General features: G+C 37.1%; 2 protein-coding genes across 2 annotated transcripts; one reads left to right on the top strand and one right to left on the bottom strand.

Moving 5' to 3' along the window:
- Positions 1 to 315: 315 nt before the first annotated feature.
- LOC139842261 (uncharacterized) lies at positions 316 to 870 on the top strand. Its single transcript, XM_071832426.1, has one exon. It carries the CDS (start codon positions 316 to 318, stop codon positions 868 to 870), a length of 555 nt encoding a protein of 184 aa, XP_071688527.1.
- A 7399-nt stretch (positions 871 to 8269) lies between these two features.
- Positions 8270 to 14693, bottom strand: LOC139844487 (uncharacterized). Its single transcript, XM_071834710.1, has 17 exons — positions 14506 to 14693; positions 13348 to 13542; positions 13062 to 13136; positions 12819 to 12986; positions 12501 to 12664; positions 12086 to 12298; positions 11685 to 11811; positions 11267 to 11455; positions 10825 to 10911; positions 10487 to 10641; positions 10157 to 10276; positions 9678 to 9903; positions 9460 to 9519; positions 9199 to 9372; positions 9011 to 9120; positions 8806 to 8921; positions 8270 to 8716 (listed from the first exon to the last, which is right to left on the bottom strand). The coding sequence occupies exons 1-17, from the start codon at positions 14653 to 14655 to the stop codon at positions 8664 to 8666; spliced, it is 2382 nt and encodes a 793-aa protein (XP_071690811.1). The 5' UTR covers positions 14656 to 14693; the 3' UTR covers positions 8270 to 8663.
- Positions 14694 to 15498: the final 805 nt, after the last annotated feature.

The following is a 15498-nucleotide window of genomic DNA, read 5'->3' as shown; positions in this document are numbered from 1 at the left end:
GGAGAAGCTCTAGTTGTCCGAAGAAGCTTTAACACCTACTGATGATGATCACAGTTGGCTCCGAAACAATATTTTCGCACTAAGGTCACGGCCAAAAGCAAACTTTGCACTATGATTATTGACCGGGGGAGTTGTGAGAACGTAGTATCGATTGAAATGGTTGAAAAGTTGGGGTTACAAGTGGAGGATCACCCGTAGCCATATCAATTGACATGGATTAAACGTAGCAACCACGTCAAGGTGAACAAACGGTGCCTTGTTGCATTTTCAATTGGTAAAAAATATAACAATGAGGTTTGTTGCGAGGTTATCCCTATGAATGCATGTCATATCTTGTTAGGCCACCCATGGCAGTTTGATAGGAAGATAAAACACGATGGGTTTACAAACACATATAGTTTTTGCAAAGATAGTCTTAATATCACCCTTGCCTTGTTGGACACACGCCGCAAAAATGATGGTGAACCGAATCTGTTTCTCAGTCGCTCTTTATTCACTAAAGAAATCAAAAACACCCCTCTTCTGTTTGCAATTGTGGTAGCTGAATGTAATGAGGAGGGTAATGATATTCCAATAGCGGTTCAACCGATTCTGTCTGATTTTTCAGGCGTATTACCTGATGAGTTCCTAACGGGACTACCATTAATGCGTGACATCCAGCATTGTATTGATTTTGTACCCAGTTTATCAATACCTAACAAACCCACTTATAGGTTGAACCCAAACGAATTCGAAGAACTACAAAGGCAGGTTTCAGAGTTGTTGGCCAAGGGTTTAATCCGGGAGAGCATGAGCGCGATGCGGTACCCGCACTACTCATACAGAAACAGGGAGGATCTTTTCAAATGTGCATTGACAGTAGGGCGGTGAACAAAATTACGATTAAATATCGGTTCCCTATTCCACGGTTCGATGACCTTCTTGATCAACTTCACGGGGCCACAGTTTTTAGCAAGATTGATTTGAGGAGCGGCTATCATCAAATCCGAATGCGTCCAGGAGATGAGTGGAAAACCGCTTTCAAGACATGAGACGGATTATATGAGTGGATGGTCATGCCATTTGGGCTCTCGAATGCACCTAGCACTTTCATGCGGTTGATGAACCAAGTTTTTAAACCATTTATCGGGCAGTTTGTAGTGGTCTATTTTGACGACATTCTTATATATAGTTGTGATGTTGAACATCACCTTGGTCATCTCAGGGAGGTGTTTAACGTATTGAGGGAGCAAAAGTTATATGCCAGTGCCAAGAAATGCCACTTTCTTACTGATGAAGTGACCTTCCTAGGCTACATCTTTTCAGGAAATGGTATTCGGATGGACGAATCAAAGGTGGATGCGATAACTACCTGGCATTTACCTTCCACAATCCACGAAATACGTAGCTTCCACGGATTTGCTTCATTTTATCGTCGGTTTATTCGTAACTTTAGCACGATCATCGCCCCGGTCACCGAATGTATGAAAGGGGGTCGATTTTCATGGACGGAGGACGCCACTCATGCTTTTAACGAGCTTAAGATGAAGGTAACTAATGCTCCTATACTCGCCTTACCTAACTTTGATGATGTTTTTCAGGTGGAGTGTGACGCATCTGGCGTAGGCATCGGGGGTGTTTTAAGTCAAAACAAACGCCTTGTGGCTTACTTTAGAGAGAAGCTTAATGAAGTTAGACAAAAGTACTCGACGTATGATCGTGAGTTTTACGCGATCGTAAGGACACTTGAAACCTGGCGCCATTACCTTCTACCTCGCGAATTTATATTATATTCTGATCACGAATCCTTGAAGTATATTCAAGGACACCAAAACTTAATCCCCGACATGCTAAATGGGTGAAAGCCTTACAAGCGTACACCTTCGTGATCAAGCATAAAGCTGGTGCTCTCAACCAGGTCGCAGATGCGCTAAGTCGTCGACCTGTTTTACTTGGTACTACGCAAGCGGGTGTATGTGGGTTTGAGATTATTAAGGACTGCTATCACGAGGACAGAGACTTCAAGGAAATCTGGGCAAAATGTCGTGAAGGGGTGTTTCGCTCATTCTTTATTCGTGATGGATATTTGTTTAGAGGTACGAAATTATGTATTCCTTTGGGTTCCTTACGCGATGCGATTGTTATTGAATGTCATGCAGGAGGTTTGGGTTTACATTTTGGTACAAATAAAACTTTGGCATTACTGAAAGATCGTTTCTATTGGCCTTCTATGGAAAAACATGTTGATCGTATTGTCACACGTTGTCGGGTTTGTCACGTAGCAAAGATGCATGGAAGCAATGCGGGACTCTACACTCCCTTGCCTGTTCCTAATGGGCCATGGGAGGATGTGAGTCTTGATTTTGCAGTAGGCTTACCGCGGACCCAACGTCTTAAAGATTCAGTTATGGTGGTCGTTGACGATTCTCGAAAATGGCACATTTTATACCTTGCAACAAAACATATGATGGCCCGACTTTATATCACAGAAATTGTGCGGTTACATGGGATTCCAAAGACGTTAACATCGGATCGGGATGTTAAATTTGTTAGTCACTTTTGGAGAACGTTGTGGGCGCGTGTGGGCTCGAAACTTCAGTTTAGTAGCTCCCACCATCCTCAAACTGACGGGAAAACTGAAGTTGTCAACCGTAGTTTCGAAAATTTTCTAAGAAGTCTTGTAGGGGACCATCCGAAGCAATGGGATCACACGTTACCTCAGGCCGAATTTGCTTTTAATCGGTCTATTAATAGGACTACTGGCAAGACTCCTTTTGAGGTTGTGTATGGTTGAAATCCGTTGACTCCACTCGACACTCGATCTTGTGCCTAGACCGATGCTCACTAATGTTTCTAATGATGGACAAGTTAAGGCCGACCAGTTTAAAGACCTGCAAAAACAGGTACATGAAAGGATCAACAAGTACAATATTGAGTACAAGAGGCGAGCAGATACGCATCGCATCAAAAACAGGTGGTTTTTAAAGAAGGTGATCATGTTAGGATCCATTTGCGAAAAGAACGATTTTCGGGTGGTCGTTTTGGTAAGCTTAAACCACGCGCCGACGGTCCTTTTCGAGTCCTCAAGAAGATTAATGACAATGCCTACAAAATTGCACTTCCGGGTCACTACAATGTGTCAGCTACCTTTAATATTGCTGATCTATCACCGTATCATGGGGACGATCTTGACTCGCGGTCGAGTCTTTCCTACGACGAAGGGAATGATACAGGTACTATGCAGGTTGGGCCCTCACCAATTGGGCTGCACGATTATTTTATTGGGTTGCAGAAGGGACTTCGTGCTGGACAAGGGTAAAGTCAAAGTCCAGCTGTAAGCATGAAGAATGAGTTTGGGATAAGGATGCGGTTGTGCTTATCTCAATTAGTTTGTTATTTTGTATTAGAAGAGATTGTAGATGAAGAAACTAGACCAACTAAGATTGAAAAACCAACCAAAAAGCCTGCATTGAATCCAAAGAAGCTGCTATTAGAGTACAATGAGAGTCAAGTATTAGATGAGAGTCAAGTATTAAATGATAGTCAAGGAAAAACACCTAGTGTTGTTGTTGATGAATTCCAACAAAATGAATTTGAAACACATAGTGAAGCTGCCAATGATGGTCAAGATATCCAACAGGATGAATCTGAACCACATGATAATATTGAAGATGCCAATGATGAAGATGCCAATGATGAATCTGAAAGTGATAGTGAAGATGATGATTTTGTAGTTGATAAACATAATATTGAGGATGTTGAGGTTGATATGGAAACCTGTAATTTTTGCATTGATAAAGATGTGGAGTTTGTGGGTTCTGGTTTACAAAATGATAGTGAGGGTAACAACTTTGAAGGTGATGAACCAGTTATGTTGAACAATGATGACCTTGATTCTGGGTCTGAGGATGATATTAGGAAGAAGAAACTTAAAGAATTGAAAGAACAAGAGATACATGGTAAAGATTTTAAGACAACTGTGTTCTATCTTGGGCAAGAGTTTGGAACTGCAGAAGAGGTAAAGAGATATATTGAGTTGCATGCAATAGAAACTAGAAGAAATTTAGTATTGATAAAAAATGACAAAACTAGAATCCAAGTTGGCTGTGAAGGTTCAATTGGAGTTTTCAAAGATGGTCAATTAGTTGGGGGACAAAAGTGTGAGTTTGGTAAAAGTGCTAAGCATGTGAAATCTGGGAAAAAGGGGACCACAAAAGAAGGAATAAATGCTTTATCAGATAAGGACAAAAAGAAAGATAGAAAAAGAGTGAATGCAAAAGATCTACTGTGCAAATGGAAAATGTATGTTTCTAAAAACTCTAAATCTGAAACATGGGTTGTAAGATCACTTAAAGATAAACATAAATGCTTGACCTCAAGGTACATCAAACAGTGTACATACAAATACCTTTCTACAACATTGGTTAATGATTTAGCAACCAATCCAAAGATCCCAATCAAAGCTGTTAAAGCTAGATTTGAATCTGAGTTAGAAGTGAGGGTGCATAGAATGAAGGCTTTTAGGGCATTAAAAGAAGCACAAAAAAAGATACAAGGAGATTATGCTGAGCAGTATACTGTTTTAAGAGATTATGTTGAAGAACTGTTAAGATGCTATCCTGGATCTACTATTAAGCTTGATGTTGAACCTGGTAACTTAAGGTCAAAGACAAGGGTCTTTAAAAGAATCTACATATGTTTGAGTGTACTGAAAAGGGGATTTAAATCAATTGGTAGAGATTTTATTGGTGTTGATGGGGCATTCATGAAGGAACCTGCTACAGGTCAGATGTTGACAGCTGTTGGACTTGACTCCAACAATGGGATTTATCCTGTTGCCTATGCAATTGTTGAGCAAGAAACTACCAACTCATGGACATGGTTTCTTGAGCTGTTAGCTGCAGATTTAGAGTTAAATGAACTATCTAACTTCACCTTCATGAGTGATAGGCAAAAAGTAAGTCTTTTTTACACAAATAACATGCCTGCAACTATGTAGTTACTTAGATTTTATTTGTTTGCTTATGTTATGTTTGTTACTTATGTTTTGTGTGATAGGGTCTGATAAATGCAGTTGAAAAAGTGTTTCCAGTTGCTGAGCATCGTTTTTGCCTAAGACACATTCAAGAGAACATGAAGAAAAAATGGAATGGAAAAGCATACAAAAATCACTTGTGGTCATGTGCTACAGCAACAACTGTGCCAGAGTTTGAAAGAGCAATGTCAGCCCTGAAAGAGTTCAACAAGGACTGCTATAAATTTTTAGCAGATATTCCACCAAGGCAATGGGCTAGAAGCCATTTCACAGGTTTACAATTAATTCTGTGTGTTTCCAGTTTGTTATTCTGTGTGTTTATAATAGCAATTTCAAGTTTATCTGTACAATAAATATGTTAATTGATATATGTAGGTAGAGCAGTCACAGATATTTTGTTGAACAACATGTGTGAGGTGTTGAATAGATGGTTGGTTGATGCTAGGGATAAACCAATTATAACTGCATTAGAGTATGTGAGAGAGTATTTGATGAAGAGGATAGTTAATGTGTTGGGTAAGTGCAAAAACAATGATCAACTGTTAACTCCTTATGCAACCAAACAATTTGAAGTCATTAAGAAGGAAGCAAGTAAGTTAACTGTGCTTTGGAGTGGTAGTCAGCAATACCAAGTGAATGGTCCTCATGGTGAACAAGTTGCTGTTGATTTTGGGAACAAAGAGTGTGCTTGTAGGAAGTGGGAGATTACTGGTATTCCTTGCAAACATGTTGTTGCTGCACTTTACAACTTAAATGCAAATGATGATCAAGTTGGTCCACCAGATGAAGTAGGTGCACCAGAGCATTGGGTTCACCCAGTTTATAGGATGGACACTTGGAAAAATACATATACATTTACCATAAACCCTGTTAATGGTAGATCTATGTGGCCCAAGTCTAATGTTCCTTATACCCTAATGCCACCAAAGAAAATAGCAAGAGTAGGTAGGCCAAAGAAAAATAGAAGGAAAGGGTTAGAAGAGAAAGACAACATTAGCACAGATGGAAGGTTGTCTAAAAAAGGGATTATCATGCAATGTTCAAATTGCAAAGAGTATGGCCACAACAAAAGAGGGTGTTCAAATGGGGGAACTAGTGGAACAAGCAAGAAGAGGACCAGAAATGCTTCAACCAGTGGAACAAGCAAGAAGAAGTCAAAGAATTGAAGTTAAAGCAAGTTATTGTGTTGTCTTTTAAACTTTGTAATGTTATTGGGTGTACTGGTACTTTAATTGTGATGTTATTGTGTTGTTGTCTTTTGAACTGGTACTTTAATCCTGATGGTATGTAATTTATGTCTGTATTTGGAACTATATTTAGGTATTTTGTGACTGTGGTATCATGTACTCTTGTTTCAACATAATGTGTTTGTTATTTTGTGTGTTTCCAGTTTGTAACATTTCACATTCCAGTTTGTAATACTCTGTGTGTAACATGGAGTAATGTACATATAAATGAATCAACTAAGAAATGAGTAATGTACAACAGATCTTTCATTCATTCATTAGTTCATACAAAAAACATTGGTTCTTATTAACCAAAACTATTACAACAGAGATTTCATTCTTTCATTCATTCATTGAAATCAATTAACCCAAACGATAATGAGGATAAAGAGGATCACAAAAAACATAATCTTCCACTTTCTTGAATTTACTTGTTCATCTTCCAATAGTTCTTCCAATAATTCATTGGGTCTTATTACCTCTGTACTGTTAATCGGTGGATCCACCCAAATGAACGACCTGCAGTCAGAAAACTAACCACGAATTCGATTCAATTAGGTGTATAACATTACACAAAGTTTTAACCCTTTAAATTATACAAAAAATAAATAAAAATATTACCAGTGTAGGACATGAATAATATCGACGACCAGGATTTTTAATAGTTTTCGCCTTACGAATAACCGCTCTCTTGCCACAATTGCAGAACACCATTGTTGATTGAAAATTGTATCGAAGGTTTTTTTTAATATGGAATTAGGGTTTATAGAGCATCTGAGTTGAATTGGGGGAAAACATGAGTAGGTGAGGGTATTAATAGGACAACAAGGTGAAAAGTACATAAATACCCTCACGTGGGACGCACATGAGATGGGTTAACGGATCAAGTGGACGGCTAGTAGACAGAAGGATGACGGGTGGTACGTTTTAAAAGGATAGTGACGACCTAAGTAAAAAAAAAAGATTAAGGACGACCTATGTGATTTAGGTACAAGTTCAAGGACGACCGAAGTAATTTTGTCTTATTTTTTTAAGGTCGTAGTATAAAAGGGTTATGAGTCTATCTTGTTTAGCAGCTTTTTTTTGTTATTTTGAATTGAACGATTTAGTCGTGAATAAAAACAATCAAGTCACGGTTGACTTGTTTGTTCCTTTCTTGTGCGTGAATTTAATTTGTTTAGCCACGATCTTGCATTACTGCCCTTAAGAAAAAAAGCTAAAATGACCAAGGGTGAGTCATCTGCTGAGTCATCCATGACTCAGTTATTGGATGTAAAGCTAGACCAGCTTAGCTGCTACTGGTTGTTACTCATAACAACCAGCACCAGAACCAGACTCCCACTCGTCTACCTCCAACCAGCAACCAAAACTAAAAGTGAGAAAGTACCACAATTGTGGTAGCAAGACTCATTTGTCCAATCAATGTCTGGTAACAAAGAGTTTCAAAAGGCATATCGTGAAATGATAGCCAAAATTCCATATATGACTTGCTTCTCAAACCCTAACCACATATGTTTCTGCCTCTTCAAGCAAACCAAGAGAAAGGAAGAGATCAAAGAGAAATCAAAGTCCACTAACAATCCTTAGGGCAATTTTTTAAATACCTTATATTATTCGTTATGACATAAGGGTCTTTTTTAAATAACTTATATTATTCGTTAAAGTCTAAGGGCCTTTTTTCACTTTGTTCCAGGTACTTAAATTCTCATGACCGGCCCTAGACGAGTCCCCGAGCGACGATACCCGTAACCGGGTGAATTGCGCACATTGACGCCCCCTCCGGTCACCGCCTGTTATTGGTTATTGTTAAATGATAACCTGTCTCAAAAGTTCAACAGTAGTTTGGCATTAACGATTTTGGTTAACAGCAATATGAATAAAACTAGCATTCATTAAATAATTTATTTATGTTGGATTGTGGAACTACTAATCCAGTAATGCTAGGATGGAAAAGACATATATGATCTTCATCACTGTCAACATGAGATACATAGAATGACAGACAAAAGAAAAATATGTAAATGGCTAGAGATAAAAGATACTACTATGTAACAATAATGTGGAAACAAATAACCTTTTGCAGCGCACTGATCTTTCAGAAAGCACAATCCCATCATATATTTCGTACTCCAAGCCTCTTTAGGACTCACGCACTAACAATAAACACTTGACATTAACATTGGCAAGTATATAGGGATCACTAGTGCTATTTCTGTCATGCTTCCTTGTTGTACCTCACTAACCAGTTACAACAAATTTAAATCTACATAGAACCACATACTAAGACCAAAACATATATGTAAAACCGTATCACTCACCGGATTCGTATTTAAATGCTCCCTCCAACCACTTCTTAAATCCCCAAGTTTAGTTCATCAACAGTTCCTAGTTTGAGCTCAAATTTGATTTGTACGTGTGGTCTTCTAGGATCTGAGCTTCCACACGTAAAGAGATAGACACGAGAAAAATGTAGGCACTACGCACAAAACATATACAAACCAGTATAAACAATCAGAAGTTCTTATTTTCTTAAATTCACCTGCAACTTAAAAAATACAAACAAACCTGCAAGGAAGATGACGACATAAAAGAGACTTTGAGAAGCCTGTGCTGCTTCCATATACTCAATAGTACAACACTTCATTCGTTCCCTTTCTTTCTCTAGTACACGATCAACATACCTGCAAAAAAGAACATGACCATAATCACCATTGAAGCTCAAACTCATGTGCACTAAAGAACATAAACATTCATAGATGAAGAAAATTACAGCTGTGTGATAATGGAGCTTTCAAGAGTATCAGTACTGTTCATGTATGCATCTTGTAAACGATGATCATACAGGAGTGAAGATAAATCTACGAGCTGTTCCTCAAGGCTCTACCGTCCAATCAATATGCACCACGTTACATCATACAAACTTCGTGTTACATATATTCATAGTAAGGTAAAACTCACATCCAAATACGTTTCAATCCGCTCGACTAATTCATGAGGAAAAGGTTCGGGCAAATTTGTTTCTTTTTTGTAGAACTTCTCGAGCCATAGCTCAGTGGCTGTCTTGTTCTTCTTACCCTTCACTGGTTCACCTAAAGGTGTTTTTAGATACTCACCAACAAAAGCTTCAACAGACTATAACCATAATCATAACCAATCGGATTAAATTAACATTTTGGAGAAAAGCAGCAAGAAGAATAAGTCAACCAAGACAATATTTACCTCTGACATCTCTCGAATCCTTCGGAGAGCAGAATCGACACGTGCATATATTGTATTTCTCTGTCACCAAATACAAGGATCAGCAATCACTTTTAAACATTATGATGTCTTGTTTGGTAGCACAATAGTTAAATCATGATTCTATTAGTTTACCTTTAAACAGTTAATAAAAACCATTTAATATCAAAAACATATATGAGAAATTGATGTTTATTTACCAATGTAACATCGTGAAGCAGTTGACTAAGCTTAGAAACATTAGAGAATGGTCCAAATGGATGGCAACCGACTGCAAGGAGCCAATTGACAACAGGTCTTTCATGAATATGAGAAACCGTCTCGTATGGTGCACTCAATCCACCCACAACAGATGCTAATCCGGCCACTATATGACGCTGCACTTGGGATGGAACAACACGTACCCTCTCTGTTTCGGAGACGTAACTGTGCAATTCCACAATCAGAACATAATATATCCATAATTACATGTTTCTTGATTAATATACTAACATCCCGGATCCATATCTCTTGGTTGGATCATGCAAGACATTATGTATGAAATTTACTTGTACTCGTAAAACTAACTTGTAAGAAGGTACAAGAAGCTTGAAAGATGAGTAGGTATGATGTATCATGATGAGTCATGAGGAAAAGGATAATATGATGACATGGTAATGATAATTGCTGATATGGTTACCTTAAAGGTATCTTCTCACTTCCATGTTGAAGTACAATCACAACATCGTTACTAGTCCACAACAGGCTTTCATCTTCCATCGTAAGGTGCGGATCCACATCAGCTAATGACAAAACAAAGCTGGAAAACAATAAAGTGCCATATGAATGGTTCTAAATGAAGAAAGTGTACAAGTAATACATTGCATACTAATGTTAATTTCCAAAACGAGAAACCCGTTGCTTGTTTCTTTTGTATTTACCAAATGGCAGTCATAATGAGATGCACATTAGATGATATGGTTACCTAATTTATTCAGTATGTATCAAAAGACAAGAAGGTTTCACTCACACAGGGACCACTCTCGTTCCATAAGTCCGGTGTACGTCTCCTTGTTTTTTCTGCACTTTTTTGTTTTTCTGCCCCTTAGTTTTAAGGTTATAAGCCTGTGGCGGTTTATGCTTCAATAATGAATCAGTCAGACCATCCATCTCATCCGTCCATTTCTGTAGACAACAAAAACTAGGTGTAAAAGTGAAAAGACAAACAAACACTATATAGCGACACACGGGCTGATAGACAGGCAAACAGGAAGAAAAAAAAGCGGGCACACGTCGGTTAGTTTTTTTTTTTTTTTTTAACTCCAGAAGGTCTTTAAGTGTTGACTACTTGACTTAATTTAAACTAACCTGGCGGAGAAAAAATTTATCAGAAAGTGATGGGTCAGAAACCTCAAGTAATCCAGCAGCTAGTACATCTGCAGTTCTGTCCATTTCCTACAATAATAATTTAGATCAAACAAGGAATTCAAATTTTTTAAATGTTCTAAAATCATAGCATGGTTTTCTTACCATCATTTTATAAAACTAATCCTTCAGGTTATGATGTCATTAATCACACATTCACAAAAAAAAACAACATTTACAAAAGTGCCAATCTAGAGTGGATCGCCGCCAATTAATGAGCCAATGAGGGATTGATGACAAAAATGAGGATAGGAGAAGCTTTGGTGACCCTACTTGTGAAAATGCAGAATTATTCCAACAAACTAACTTGCTGTTCAAAAAATACAAAAATAAAAAACCAACAAAATAAGTAATAAAATAGCAATATATAGATGTGGAGTAGCACCTCTTTAAGGATGGCACCATCCAAATACATCTTCGTGTGCACATGGAAACGCCCATCCTTCTTTGTTTCCTGAAGAGAATGTCCACGCATGGATTTCGAAACAGCAATTGCCAATTTCTCATGAAGATGTAACGAATGCGAACCTCCGACAATCACTACTTCCTCTCCCTTGTGCACCATCTTCTTAACCTGAAAAAGGAATGAGAGCAAGCATGAGAAAAATTTCCAATCCAGCTAAGCAATCAGCAAACTTAGTTATAAGGAGTGAGGACTTAAATTCCACCATGATTTGGCTACTTTTAAAACCTTAATCCATGTTTTAGTCGACTTTTTAAATCAGTAAAAAAACAGCAAGAATAGATTTTCTTTCAAATCAACAGTTAAATTAATCAAAGTACTCTCCAGAAGAAAAGCCCACCTCCTCCTCAATCGCTTGAATATCTATACTGTAGTTTTTGCCTTTTTCCATGATATTATAACGATTATGATTTTGTAGGACGATTATCGGTATCAGCAACCTCATTGCTACATCTACAGTTTCAAACCTGAATCCACCAAATAGTAATTCAACAAAACATTTTCATCGGCATGCACAAGTCCACTATCAAATATTATGAAGGTACATAGTGAATACTTCTATGCTTTTCAATTTTTTCCTTTTCGGTTTTCATCTTCAAGACATACATAGGTGAGACATATAATTACAGTCCTTTCATTCGAGCAAGAATTTTGAAAACATAGAATAGCCTATTTAGTACTACATCAGAGTATCAAGAATTGAACAAGTACAATATGTCACACAGTGTATTAAATTCAGACCTGACATCCGGAGCAACAAGATGCTTAACTATGACCACAATCAAAGCAGCAAGCTGACCGACAAAGTTGTCACGCGTGCTAATTACATCAGCATTGATTCGAGGAAATATCACACTTCGCAAGCGAGGTATGGTCGTTGAACTAACACTTCCTTCTTCAGTTTCAAGTTTCCCATATGTGCATGGGCCCGCTGAGATGTCAACTATGACAAATCTGAACATATGAGGAACGCCAAGACAATAGTAAAAATTCAACTCATTTTAGACCACTAGGCCAAAATAACATCATTAGCCTTTGTGTAAGATAAACATGATATTTGTGACTTAGGTTACAGTTGGGACATTGAAGAGGATACAAAGATGCTAACTCGAAATCAACGATCGGCCCAAATTACATTAGACTTGAGCATATGTACCTGCCGGAACCAAGCCAAATTTGAGATGATCCTCCTCTACTATAACGATAACGATAAATGTAACCTCCCTCTTGTTTCTTAATATCTTCATCACTTAACTGTTCAAGTCTTTTGTACATAAAAGTATCAAGATCAATATCCTTATTCCTAGGATCCATTCTGACCTGTAACACAAGAGGCAAGCATGGCGAAACAGGTCATCTTAATATAAAGAACCAGTGTGACAAACAACATATCGGGTAATAATTTCCCAGCAGATACATTTGAGTCAAATCAGGGCTCAAAGCTTAAAAAAGTCAGAGATGCGTTAGATCATACTTTATCAAAATTCACAATAAATATAGCAGTTGGTACGGGTCTATCAATCTCTTCAGCAGAATATCCTATATTCTCAAATAAAAACAGATAGGAGTATAGCTTCTGAAATTCAGACTCTACAGCAGCTGCGTCTATCTCGAACGCCGGCACTTCCCTTCCAAAATCAGACTACAAGAAAACGTTTAAAGTAAAATTTGATTAAGCATAAACATCGATCAAAACATAATAAACAATCAACCTTACCTCTTTAGCAGTACCAGCAGGAACCACGGCTGCTTTCAGAGCCTTTTCTAATGCTATCAATTCTGGCTGAGCAGCCTGTTAGTAAGTAGTAAAAACAAACATGCGATGATGAGAACAGAGCTTTTCACCTATTGTCCTTGAAATATGTACTTCAAAGGGTGATGATCCTACTAAAATTTCTAAAAACGATCTGAACGGAATGCGTAAGTGCAAATATTATGAAAGTAAACGAATGTGGGCTCTGTGGATTAGACTCCGTATAAACAGATATGTAAAAGGAGTTTACCTTAATTACATTAAATACCATGTGATGTTCAATATCCAAGGGCTCGCCCGTCTCCAAACATGAAGGCCTGTGAGAAGGGAAGCCAACTTGAAGAAACTCTTGCAATTTATGAGGATCTAGAGTGTATCTATAACCACCGTCTCCACTGAAACCGACAAGGACGACATTGACTTCAAGTGGGACTTGGAAGGGAACCTAAAATTGAAATTCAAATCAGTAATTAAAGCAAAAATACAGAATAAGGGAGACTGATCATGATAGAGGGTGCTAATTACTACCAACTTTTAAAACGCAATTAGAACGCAAAATGACAATACTTATTGTATAGAATTATAGATAGATTTAGTGTGTGTTTGATAAAACTGAATGATTAAACGCTCAATGATTCATAATATGAATGATTTGGAGGTTCTAAATGAGATTGGTTCTGAATGATAATAACATGTTTGATAATGATTTTGAATACAACAACAACAACAACAACAAAACCCAATACCACAATGAGTGGTGTATGGGGAAGGTGAGATGTAGACAATCCTTCCCCTATCCGAGAATAAAGACAAGTCCTTTCTCTACCCAAAGTAAAAACACTCTCAGAAGTAGGGAAAGTCATCTCTCTCTATTCGACGGATAGAGAAATTACTTCCGACGGATAATGATTTTGAATGGACAACGTAAATGATAGATGAAGAATGTAAGTGATGTATAATTAACTTATTAACCTTTTGCATTAAAAAACATTTTTCTTAACGCCATTAATAAAAAACATTATAATTCTTCAATAAGTATTCTTGATACAATTTTTAAAGAGGATATTACATAAAATTTATAAATTTATGTGCTAATGGTTAAGAGAGTATTTCAACTCTAAACCATTCAGCACCATATGTCATGAACATGTCATGAACATGTCACAAACACGTTGAATGCGAAATGATTCAACATTTAGCACTGAACCATCCGGTGTAATCAAACGCATAGTCTAATTATCAATAAACGTCGTTGATCCATTGAAGTTATCGCAAAAATTATCAATCCTTCAAAAAGAGAAGATAACTAACCAAATTGAAACGATTAATTAATAATAAGTACAATTGGTGAAATGAATTGCATGGAATTGAATTGAAGGAAAATGAATTGAATGGAGTAATATGGTACCTGGGCGCGAGAATGGAGCATGCGATGAACATCTGATCGTACGGTATCACTAACGTCTTGAAACGCACTGTGATGCCACTGAGAATGATGAGTCGGATTTGTTGTGTAAGGTGTTGATTTTGATAGTTTTAGTATCATCATCATCATCATCGTTAGGATTATGATTATCACACATTTGCTTCCTAAAATCAACCACATTTTTTAATATCAATCAATAACCCTAACTATACTTAATTCCAAAGGGTTGAGGATTTAAGAATTTGCGGTCCGATTAGAAATTATTAAGTAAATTCGGAGCATAACAACGGGGAGTGTTGTTTTTGTTGAATGCTTCCATTTTCCAACAGAATAGAATAATTTATTAATTGCTCGTATTTTTTATGGGGATGATTCTCACACACTGTTTTTTGATCCTCACACATCCTTTTACCCTATTATTAGGGAGGAGTTCAAGTAAATTGGTGTGTGAGGATAAAAAACAGTGTGTGAGAATCATCCCCCATTTTTTATATTACGGAGTAATTATATTAATACTAGTTAAAGACCCTCGATTTCGCGGGGTTTATGAAATGATCGAATTTGATAGAGTATTTGTTAAGTTGATTAAAAAGCAAACAATATTAGATAAACCACAAAAGGTTGTGATATATTCAATAACATAAATAGACCCATAATACGTTGCACATATGTAACTATCAAATGATTCTAATAAGAAATGAATATGAGTAAAAATACATACGAAGTTGAAATTAAATGATTTACTTTATCATGGATGGAAATACTAAATAGATACATATATAACTATTTCATTAGAATGAGCGTCACAAGAATTGACCCATTATATAGACCCACGAATTCGCGGAGATTTTTGATGGATGAATCGCCATTGATTTGTATGAATCACTATATCTTGCATAATATTTGTTAGGTTTATAATAATAAATTGATTCAGTTGCAATATTAGTGTTACCTGACTTATAATCAATGTAGGTT

The sequence above is a fragment of the Rutidosis leptorrhynchoides genome, chromosome 4 (assembly GCF_046630445.1).
Source record: "Rutidosis leptorrhynchoides isolate AG116_Rl617_1_P2 chromosome 4, CSIRO_AGI_Rlap_v1, whole genome shotgun sequence".
Taxonomy (NCBI): Eukaryota; Viridiplantae; Streptophyta; class Magnoliopsida; order Asterales; family Asteraceae; genus Rutidosis; species Rutidosis leptorrhynchoides.
Note: the sequence above shows the minus strand (reverse complement) of the source record. Positions and strands in the feature narration are given on the sequence as shown.

Bases quoted from the DNA above. Each gene is read 5' to 3' on its own strand.
- LOC139842261 (XM_071832426.1), top strand. From the start codon at position 316: ATGAATGCATGTCATATCTTGTTAGGCCACCCATGGCAGTTTGATAGG.
- LOC139844487 (XM_071834710.1), bottom strand. From the start codon at position 14,655: ATGATGATGATGATGATACTAAAACTATCAAAATCAACACCTTACACA. The intron at 10,277-10,486 runs GTGAGTGAAACC...ATTGTTTTCCAG, and splicing joins GGAACGAGAGTGGTCCCTGT to CTTTGTTTTGTCATTAGCTG. The intron at 8,717-8,805 runs GTTTGTTTGTAT...TTTTGTGCGTAG, and splicing joins TGTCGTCATCTTCCTTGCAG to TGCCTACATTTTTCTCGTGT.